At 41.5% G+C, this 11,476-nt stretch overlaps 2 protein-coding genes across 3 annotated transcripts in view; one reads left to right on the forward strand and one right to left on the reverse strand.

The window, feature by feature from the left end:
- LOC119170244 (vascular endothelial growth factor receptor 1) overlaps positions 1-3,013 on the reverse strand; it is an 89,493-nt gene extending 86,480 nt beyond the window's left edge. Inside the window, exon 1 of the mRNA XM_075877780.1 lies at positions 2,786-3,013. Within this exon, the coding sequence (XP_075733895.1) occupies positions 2,786-2,867 (82 nt within the window). The 5' untranslated portion in view covers positions 2,868-3,013. The remainder of the gene's footprint in view (positions 1-2,785) is intronic.
- A 709-nt stretch (positions 3,014-3,722) lies between these two features.
- Positions 3,723-6,445, forward strand: Pomp (proteasome maturation protein). 2 transcript variants are annotated; one of them, XM_037421353.2, is made up of 6 exons: positions 3,723-3,845; positions 4,272-4,366; positions 4,455-4,515; positions 4,582-4,683; positions 5,391-5,484; positions 6,315-6,445. In XM_037421353.2, exons 2-6 carry the CDS (start codon positions 4,272-4,274, stop codon positions 6,380-6,382), a joined length of 420 nt encoding a protein of 139 aa, XP_037277250.2. In that variant the 5' UTR covers positions 3,723-3,845; the 3' UTR covers positions 6,383-6,445. The 2 variants fall into 2 exon arrangements, with proteins under 2 accessions (XP_037277250.2, XP_075733929.1); XM_075877814.1 differs by lacking the exon at positions 3,723-3,845 and adding an exon at positions 4,073-4,096.
- Positions 6,446-11,476: the final 5,031 nt, after the last annotated feature.

The following is an 11,476-nucleotide window of genomic DNA, read 5'->3' on the forward strand; positions in this document are numbered from 1 at the left end:
TTTGCATACGTACGCGTCTACTAACGCTTACCGAAAGTTAACAGCCTAATATGATGGCACTTATACCTATCCGTAAAACAGTCTACATACAAAAGAACCATTGAAAAATGTAGGGGGAGGGGGGGGGGTGCCAACCTTCTACACTCCCAACCCTAGCTACGCCCCTGCTAACGGTATACGTAAGCATCAGGAGGCGATACCATGAATGTTCTCGGATTCTCAGAGTTGAATTCACAGAACGTTTCTTTCGCGTGTGCTCACTGGCCTAGGTTAATCAAATGTCCGGCATCACGGTTAGCTGAAACATTTCCTTGTGGGCATCTTCTATGCAAGAAGTTTCTGATTGCGGATCTTCCATGGTTGTGAATGTTAGATGAGAAAATCAACTCAGACTGATATATGAGATAATTATAAATAAAAATTTTGTATAATAAACCTTCAAGTGCGCTTCAACGCACACACAGTTTGACATAACCGTGGGGATAGAGCTCAAGTGGCATGTAGAATTGTAATTGATGTGTCAGCATCCAAGCTGCAGATGGCGGTATCATTATTCGTCCTATGTTCCCGACAATATCTATTCTTTCAAAATACCCTTGTCAGCATCACAACTAGCGACAATTAACGCAGTCAATGCCATTTTGGCTAGTTGCGTGAGAAGGCCCGGCGTGCTTATAAAGTTACAGAACGTTGCATATCGGCAACCGCGACATTGGTTCGCTTAAAAACTGAGAACATTACCGCAGTTTTTTTTTTACTACGTGTAGCAAAACATCACTGCTCGATTGTAACTCCATGCATCGCAGAAACCATTCACGAATCAACAGTCAAGATGCGATAGCGCATCAATCGGTGCAGTTGAGGTACGATAAGAAAAAAAAGATAATCTCATGAGACAATTATGCTTAACGTATGCACAATTGCTATTTAAGTATATAACGTTTTTATCCTTCATTATATGTACGCACCCGACAAAAAAAAAAAAAAGAACATTACGCGTTTCAATTTTGGAGTCAATCCCGCTTTCTCGCCATATAGCCAACATTATCTGGCACCCCTGATTTCACAAAGCGAGTATGCACTGGTCATTCCGCAAACAGCTTCTGTTTGGGCATTAGCCACAGACGTGCTCAAAATTAGGCACGATTTTTTTCTTTTGAAAATTGCAATATCCACTCTTACAAAAATTATGTGTATACGTTCCGTTCAATGTCCGCTATTTGGTGAAACACGGATGGCTGTAGTTGACAAAACAAAAACTTCTTTTTCTTCGTTTAACCGAGTCACATGCAACATTCGCCGCATACATTTGATATTCCTGCAATGTAAATTTAAGCGCGTAAAGCGGCAATGTAAAGTATGGTACTTTATAGAAGTGAATTTCATTACACACGGGCATGGAGATTTTTTTTATAGGGCACGGCTTCAGTAATGCAACACCGGTTAAAAAAAAACGATAAGGGAAAGCGTTAGAGCTGTTATGGTCATGTATGCCTATCGAGTTTCCTCGGTTGTGTGCATGTGTTATGCATGTTACACTCTAGTACTGATGATAACAAAAGTGAGCAACCGAGATTTTCCAGCCAAGGCCACTGTAATGACTCTGCAGGAAAATTTTCACGGTGGGCGGGCCTGGTGCGGTGGGAGTTGGTGCATATGTCGGGAGGGAGGGGGTTCGTCATGCATCGTTTTATGCAAGACATCTTCGTAAACAGGGTAAGATAGTTACGACCGTAAATGTAGTGTATATAACTATGAATACCGATGTAAGTTCATATTGACTTGATGTTCAGTACGTTTGGTCGAATGCGCCATTTGCACACATGTCTTTGACAAGAGTACAAGCAGCGAAAAAAAAAAAAGCCCGGAAAACCGACGGTTATGTTAGGAAAAATAAAACAATTACTAAGAAGAATTCAAGTGACCTCAGTTGCGCTTCCAACTATACTCCTTGCAGCGTGTGCAGCGTTCTGAAAAAAAATCCCGGTAGGCACTACATTCGAACATTTCCGGCAGCTGGTAAGGTACATAAATATATCACTTACCAGGTGCCGAGTTGAAACCACACACAATATATATATATATATATATATATATATATGTGTGTGTGTGTGTGTGTGTGTGTGTGTGTGTGTGTGTGTGTGTGTGTGTGTGTGTGTGTGGATTTGTGGAAGGCAGTATATTGCACCAATAATAAAATCTACACGAAGTGTGAACGCAGTCCGTTGCGCCAGGTATTTTACTCCACACAACACACGTGCGGCCTGCGTGTTATTTTTCTATCTGGTGATGACAGCCGTAATTAATTTCTCACAATCTCTAACTCGTTCAGAATACGAACTTCTAATTTTGAACCTATTGGTCAATGATATATCAAACATATTTATCGATAGGCATATCCAGGCAGTCGATAAAGCTTCAGCTAGCAGCGGCTCCAAGCGAATCGCCAGGGTAGTCAGCAGTGTTTGAGCCTACCTCGTAGTACACTCGGTACAGTAAATGAATAAGCAGAACTTGTAGATATAGCATTTTGTAGAAAAGCGCATTTCGAAAATAGGATTGTAAATCGTTTATCGAGAAGCAACTTCATTTGCGTTGTATTAAGTCCATCTTAATGTAAAACTCGAGCATTGCGAAATTTTAAATGACAGTAATAAACAATGGTGCAGTCATAAAATGAACATAACTCATTTTCTTGTAATCCGTTAATTATTCTATGTATTTGGCATTTTTAACAAGTGTTCATAAGCGTCAAATGACCTATTGGAGTGCCAATTATACTCACGGTCTCCGACGTGCAATGTCCGGCACAACAACAAGAGCTGCATCAAAATCCACGTTTTCGCGACGGCTGCCCATGATGTCATCCTCGAGAGAACGCGGAACGTCCATCCAGCTACGAGTACGACGAAACACCTAAAGCACGTGGATGCATCGACAGCCTACGGCTCCCCGACGCGGTCCAACATAGCGTCGCGCATAGCTCCGGTCAGCGTAGGGCGAGGGCCCGCGGAGGCGGAGTCCGGCGCTGTTCAGCTGATGTTCAAGCGCGGGAGAAATAACCGGCGGGGGAAAGCGGAGCGCGGGCCGTGCGCTCCGCTCCCGTCGCTCGCTTGCTCACGTGGTTGCTACGCCGCTGATTAAACACACCGCCCCAAACAAACACAGACTAAAAACTGTGCAAAGCGGAACGAGCTTGCTCTACTTTGCTTACAATTGATGTATATTTGCAATGAGCTTGCGTGAGCCTCTCGCATGTTGAAACGGCAGCTATGGGATACAAAGTAATGGGAAGTTATGCAATACAAACATCAAGTACATTTTAGCCAATAGGAAACCGAAATCGAAACTGAACAATATTTAGACAGTGCTTTAGGTGGCGAAACTGTGTAAAATTGTTCTACTTTGCTTACAATCGATGTATATTTGTAATGAGCTTGCGTGAAGCTCCCGCATGTTGAAATGGCAGCTATGGGATACAAAGTATTGGGAAGTGATACAATACGAACATGAAATACATTTTAACCAATAAGAAACCGAAATCGAAACTGAACAATATTTAGACTGTTTTCGGTGACAAAACTGTGCAAAGCGAAACAAGCTTGTTTTATTTTATAAATGATCGCTTTATGTTTATAAAACACAGGTAAAGTTTTTAAGTATTCAAAGAAGATGCGATGTAATAGAAGAGATCCAATACACATTTAAACTACAATAGATAAGTTTAAAATCGAAACCCTGAAACGAAATCAGTTTTCTAGGTGGCGCTCAAAGTGCCGAATGCTTTTTCTGTTTAATATTCAGCCGGCCATTTTGTTTAAAAGCTGCTTGTTCACTGCTTCAAGGTAAGTGCTCTATACGCCTTATTTTGCTAACTTATTGTAAACATCGCTGCTTGCGATGTTTACTGTAATTAATAGTAATTACATGCGCCTAAAAAACTCCCAAGTATTAAAACCTTTGGCGAAGCTAAGCTGCAGAATCTAACTGCGAACGACTCCGCGAATCAATCTTTGCATGTCATGTCGCGTTGCGCACAGCGATGTTTTCGGATTTGTTACAATACGGCATAATCACTTGTCTTCCCATGACTGTGGTATACATTTTAATGTGTGTATCGATAGTAGAAAGGCCCTAACTAGACTGGTACAACGATTTTTATGTGCAGCCGTTTGAAAGCACGGTTGGTGATGTGAGGATGCTTATGTGGGCTCCCGTGTTGACGCTGTGAACTACATCATTTCACCGTTTTTTTTTTTTTTTCTCGTCAGATGAGTCTTCCACCACTGAGACTCACAGACTCTGCGAAGAAGCCTGCGTCGATGGAGCATGGCGCTTATGGTGTGCCCGAAGTTATGCGTTACGGGTGAGTCTCAAAGGGCCGGACAGACTTTTATAATGTTCTTGAGGATGCATCTTGATTGGTGGATAATTTATCTGTTTTTCATCTTCAGGTTTTACAGCGTGAGAAACAACCTCGCCGCTTCCCACCCGTTGGAGGAATCGGAAAAACATGTACGTTTGCTTTGTAGCTGCTTGACGAGTTTATGTACATAAAACTATTTCTCTCCCTTTTTATAGTTCGAGGAAAATGCTAGAAAGATGCAACTGGCCACGGCTCGATCTATTCAGGGGCTTCATGCCCCTATGAAAATTATGTTGGAAAGAAAAGCAGCTCTACAGGTAAGCTGTTGCAGCAACTCCTTGTAGAACGGCAAATAGGTATCAAGTGGGAAATTCACCACGAAGTCTCGCTTGCTCAAAATCATCGGTAGTACTACTACCGAAAAACATCGCTGTTGATGTCGCGTCATCCATAACTGGACAGTACAGCTCTGCGACGGGAGCATCTTTAGGAAAAGATCATACATAAGGAAATATAAATTTAACAAAGCCTTCCAACCTTTCTGAAAAAGGGACATGGTAAGCCTTGTGGCACCATGTCACTTTGCTGTTGAAAATTACTCACCTGATGGTCAAAAAGCTGAATCAAGTTTGTACAGACTTTTAAGGAGCAGAAAAAGTAGTGCCTTGTTTTCATTTGACATTGCCCTGACCGCTATAACTATGGTGCTCAATTTACTTTACAAATTTTCAAGATACAAGGCAACAGCACATTGAAAGTGTTGTTCAAGTGTAGGCTGATTACTTCAATTCAGTAAAGAATAGTTAGTTGTTGCCATCATTTTTTTACACACACTGACTGTTTTACTGATTACCACTATCGTAACGTTCAGAGCCTTACTTAAAAAGAAGTGACACCCTCTTTAATCGATGTTAGAGCTGAGGGCTTTTGAATGACTTTACTACTGTAGACTTCTAACCAAAGTAGTAGCCAGTGTTTGCAGTCTGTGCTCTTATTGACTGTAACCGATTACTGTCTCCGCCAGATTGGCAGATTGCCATTCTTGCCAACCTCTAACACCATGTTGGAAGCACTGGACGGACGGGATGAAACCATCACATTTGAGGACATCTACAATGGTGCGTCGCCTGCACTCAACTGGGCCTTTATATTTCGACTTTAGCGTTGAAGGATATTATAAGTAAGGAAACCGCAATAGCCAATACTGGAGCCAGAGATATTAGATTGCATTTGCCGTGATTGTGCGACTTCCGAGCAGCTAATCCCGGTGATTTGGCATACGAGCCAGAAATATTCGATTGCATTTGTTGTGGTCGTGCGACTTCCAGGCAGCTAATCTCGGTGATTTGGCATACGAGCCGGAAATATTCGATTGCATTTGCCAGGATCGTGCGACTTCCGAGCAGCTAATCCCAGTGATTTGGCATACAAGCCGGACACATTCGATTGCATTTGCCGGGATCGTGCGACTTCCGAGCAGCTAATCCCGGTGGTTTGGCATGCGTCATATCTAAGCAAATGAACTAGGGTCACTAAAGTGCCAAATTAAGTTGGACGTTAGAAAATATGGCTTAAGGTGTCTCTAGCATGCCCATGACCTTACTTTCAAATTTCAAATTATTATGCTTTATAGTGTGACATTTATTTGAAATAAACTAAGTTTTTGCAAAGGCCATTTTAGTTAAGCACTTGAGCTGAAGCAATGTTATCCATTCTCATTAATTTGTTAGCTAGCACTATTTTTTTTGGTGTTGTAGCCAATGTAAGAATTTTTTTTTTCTTCAGGATATTGAAGTATAGTAGTCACATTGGCTGCTTTGTATAAAAATTTCTTGATTTCAGGCATAAAGGTGCAGAAATCATATCACCTTCATTTTTACTCTCTGAAGTGTTACGAAGCTAATGTGGTAGTAAGGACTTGTTTCTGATCAATATTGTTATTTTTCAGAGTTCTCAGAATCCGAAGTTCTGCGGCCACCTCACCTGGTAATGGAGAAACATCTGAACATGCTGTGATCCTTTGAAGAAATTTGGTCATGTAAGCTTTCGCCAATAAATCCAGTGTTGGGCACACACAAATGTTTTCTCTTTGGTATGGCCTTGTTTATCACACATTCGCTCATCGAACATCTTTGCACATCCTATTCATGTACAATTGTTCTTTTTTTAGGAAGCAGACAAGAAGGCAATAGGTCATTCCTTGTAATCGGCCTACATCAATGGCTGGGGCTACATATTCACAGAATGATTAAGCATATACAGCATACATAACCTATAGGTAAATGTTATCACTTCACGAGTATGCACTTATTTTTTAGGCATTAATTCTGCAAATAATATTTGAAGGGGCTTCAATAACCAGCATATGACGAAGAAATTGCCTTGGCAACAATGAAATACATAAAGAGGATACTTGAAAGTAACAAGAATACCGAATTTAGATGCTCCTGAAACATTTTTAAAACAATTGCCATCTAAGTACACCATCTGGCATGCTATGGACTTATCCCACTCATGTAATTACTGTTAGCATACTTCATATCTTTTGCACTGAATTCTGAGAACTTTAAAGTTCAATATGCTGGGATTAGATGAAATGTCATCCTTTCTATGGCGGGAATGTCCTCGTATCGGTGCTGGGAGTTGCAGGTTTCCATAGTCGCCCAAGCAACATCTCCATATGCCCTAAAAAATTCTCAAACCATTTTTTTCCGGTTTTTGTTGCATAACCACATAAGTAAAATTTACCTATTGAGAACTTTATGCTTGTTGTTTTTGCACTTGTCTTACACTCTAAAGAACTTTACGGGGGTCCGCCGCATTGGAGCAGTGGTTAAGGTGCTCGGATGCAGGCGTAAAGGACGCGTGTTCGATCCTAGCTGTGGCGATTTCAGTTTGATGGAAGTGAAATGGTAGAGGTTCACGTACTGAGCAATGTATATGCTTGTTACTCAACACCAGTTGGTCAAAATTTCTAGAGCCTTCTACTATGGCGTCCCTCATGTTGTTGTTTTGGCACATAAAACCGCACATTATTATAAAAATCTTTGCAGGAGACTGGTACTTTATGTATTGCTGGGAACGATGGTATCATACATACCTAACTGCATGTTCTTTATTTAGTACCCTTTGCACCAGTAAATGTTTGCATTTCACAGGTGCATTTACTGGAATATCGCATTTTACATTTAAATCTGTTCCTGGCATAAAATTTCAGACAGAGGCAGCTTTTCGGTGTGGGTCCCTGCATATTGAGCATTTACCAATTATCGTCCATAGAACAACAACAAAAATATAGCTGTAAAAAAAGGGGGGGAATGGAAAAGGGTATCAAAAGAGGATATACAAGAAACAAGTGTGCTGGAAACAAATGTGCTACATAGATAATTATTAGAGATTGTTCCTTCAAGTTTTTAAATGCCTGTGTAGCATGGAAACTGTCGACGTTTATTGCGGAAATCCCCTCCTATTAAGGAAGCAGTGCTTTGAGAGTGTGAAAGGGCACATGTATCAAAAGGTACTGACACCCATTTTGAAAGCTGATTTTAACTGGTAACTGCCGGACGAACCTCCTATATACACAAAAGTGGTTCTAAGCAATTGCGGTGCTCAGAAAATGCTGATATGCTATTGTACTTTCACATTATAGTCAATTTTCATTTGGTGCATTCACTAATGTGAACCGTTTTCTCTGACACTAGCGTGATCTCACGCTTAAGTGTCAATACTAGTCACTTCATGCACAAGTATACCTAGTAGCGATGACAAAAACATGTTAAATGGCCGCTCGTGTATCGCCAATTTAGCCACAGAGCTCATCAGTCCCTGATAATGTGCCACTGAAAATTTTCGTGTCAGTACCCGTTGAACATTTACAACTGGTCTAGAGATGCACATCCTAACTTGCTATGGAATATCACTGTGAATGACACATGAATGATTCTTTATTTAATATTCTGTGTTCTCGATTGATTGATTGACATGTGGGGTTTAACGTCCCAAAACCACCACATGATTATGAGAGACGCCGTAGTGGAGGGCTCCAGAAATTTCGACCACCTGGGGTTCTTTAACGTGCACTCAAATTTGAGCGCACGGGCCTACAACATTTCCAACTCCATCGGAAATGGAGCTTCCGCAGCCGGGATTCGATCCCGCGACCTGCGGGTCAGCAGCCGAGTACCTTAGCCACTAGACCACTGTGGCGAGGTTATTCTGTGTTCTTGCTCCAGTGACAAGAATGCAATGAAAAGTATAGTGAGAAGTAAAAAAAAAATAGTGTACTAAACTTCACCTTCTGAGAGGCTGTTTTACTGGCTTTGCTATTACTTTTGAATAAGCCTCCATTGCACATCGCTACCTTGACAAAGCCAGTATAAGTATACGCCAAGTTGCTTATGAAAGTCTGCAAGCTTTCTTTATGAGGTTCGGATATTTTCTTATTTTCAGCCCATAGTAACTTTTTCTAAATAACCCGCAGCTGAAGATCTCCGTTTACGCTACTCACGAGAACAAGCCGTGGGCACACAAAAAAGGCATGACGCAGCTTAGTGTTCAAAATGACGTTCCCTTGTTGAGCATTTTCATATTGAATATGGCGCATCGCAATTTGCTGCATTTCACTAGGAACGGATATGATGCGCTCAGGCCCTATGCAAAACAACGCAAACTGACCAAAACATGTGCTTAGGTGCCATTGTGTGACAAGGATGACAATGCATCAGACCCCTCTGATTGGAATGCTAGTGCCACATATGTGGCTTTCGTTTCAAGCGATTATAATGTACAGGCAATCGTTCCCATTTTCACTTTCATTTGGATATTTTTTGCCCCCCCCCCCCCCCCTGCATTTTCCCCTCTTGGCAAGTTCTTGTGTTCTGTTCTATACTGTACTATTGTAGGGGAACTAAAGATTGCGAGAATGTGAAAAGACAAACATTTTTTATTGCTTTCTTTGCTTATAAAGCCGGCCCTTTCTCCACCTACAGGCTAGGGGTGATGGATATACCAGCTTTATGCGCTGTCCTTTTTTTCCCGCTTACCCGCCTTCTCCCTCCACGTCGCGATTTGCTTGCAATTTGCTTTCATGTCCTTTTTTTTTCCCCCATTTTGCTTTCTCTTGTTCCCCTCAATCCCCCATGAGATTGTAATGTTCGTTGCACAGAATCCCTGCAGTTGTTGGTCGCTGCGAGAATTTGTCTTAACAAAAGAGGCCTGTTGCGCGGTTCGTCTTAAGCATATTTTTTTGCGTTGAGTCTATGGTAAACAAAACACTCCCATTTTAATTCTTCTAAACAGAATTATACTTAACGAGAGTTTACTGTAGATCTATGGACACGTTGTCAGTGGCCTTCCATCGCTTCAGGTTCTTTTCGCAGCCGCCACTACCTTTCTCGTTACCTAGTATTCTCTCCTTGTGCACACTTTGGGCCTTTGGCTCGTCGCCGTCGCTTTTGAGCCCTATTTCTGCGGCACACATGAACATGTTTTTTTAAGATAATAATAGTTTTTTTGGTATGCTGACAAAGAAAGATTTGCTAAACAGCTTTGCTTCTGACAGGTAGGACTCCTTGCGTCAACACGATGCGCATTCTGTGCTTTGGCACTTGAGAGAACGCAAGGCAGCTATGCAATTTGTGGACGCTATCTGATGCAAAAGCGGGGAGATTGTTGGCTCCAGCAGCTCAGCCTGTGGAGACATGGTAACTAAACGGTTCCAATTAATGTTAACGTGCCTAATAATGAACCAACTTGACGCATTCATCCAGTATGATGTCTTCTAGGTGATGCTTTACAACTTTCAATTATTACCCAAATTTGCAGTGAGGCCATGTGAGGGACCCTTTAAAGAGACCCGCCCTATTTCCCTTGACCTAACTTCTTTTTAATATTTGCACAACAGAATGCTCCCTCTTCATAGCGTTTGTAGTTGCAGTAATTATTCCTAAAAACACGTAAGTACTTAATTTACAAGCACTATTTTTCTAACTGAAAGGATCTAAACACAGATGTATGTTTTTTTCAATAACGCTGAGAAACGATAGCAATGCCGTCAGCCCATCTCGCGATTTGTGAAGGCTGCCGTCGTTACGCTTTCGCAGAAGCTACTGTAGCTATGCTTAACCTCCTTTATTTTGAACTTTCCAAATATTTTTCAGAATACCAAGCTGTCACAAAGAGATGATGTGGCATTATACACCTCTATATAATCACGTGTGCGCCTGCACCAAAGGAGGCCTGCCCATGTATTATGGGTGGCTTCTCCCGGCATTGGTACTATCTCGACACATGAGCCAAGCCTAGTCACTGAAAACGTCACTACACTTATGCATGGCCTTGCTGAGTAGCAGTACATGTTGCTTCTGAGATGACACTAATGTGGGTAGCAAAACTACGTTGCTCTGAAATCTTAGAAACCTGAAAACTGCATGCACAGTTTCATGGGCTCTCTGAAAAGTTGCTCAAGACACGCTGATCAGCATGGGATCATAATGCCACTCAAAGTTGGTGCTGCTTAGCAGTATTGAAAACTGGGAAAGTTGGTAACAATTCATAGCCGGTTGAGGTAAACAGCGCAAAAAATGAAGACAGAGTAAAGGAAGGACACAAGACGAGCTCTGCCTTGTGTCTTTTCTGCTGTTTACCTCGGCGTGGTGCTGCTTTAATGTATAATAATAAAGTAGGCCTATGTGTTTATTTTTATGGAGTTATATCTTTTAATATAAAGAAACCAACAATATTTCAATACTGACAAAAAAAGGCTGTCGACCGCATACAGCAATCAATGGCCATCGGGCCAGGTACATCAGATCGTTCATGTTTTTTGCCGCCAGAGGCGCCACAGGTCATTTTTCACGACTATCAACGAATAAAAATATAAATCTATTTCTGACAAAAAAAAGGGGGGTTGGTTTCAGTCAATGCTATGGACAATCTTTCCATTAGTGGAGCAATCTGAATTCATGTTCTGGGTAGTTGTCCATCCTTTTAAGTGAAAAATAGGCAGCAGTTCCCGAATACAGTGTACACAGCACACAGAAAACTCTGCAACCTCATGTAAAAAAATGTTGGACACCCATATATTCCATAAATAGATGAAGAGACCTATAC

Source organism: Rhipicephalus microplus, chromosome 2 (assembly GCF_043290135.1).
Source record: "Rhipicephalus microplus isolate Deutch F79 chromosome 2, USDA_Rmic, whole genome shotgun sequence".
NCBI lineage: Eukaryota > Metazoa > Arthropoda > Arachnida > Ixodida > Ixodidae > Rhipicephalus > Rhipicephalus microplus.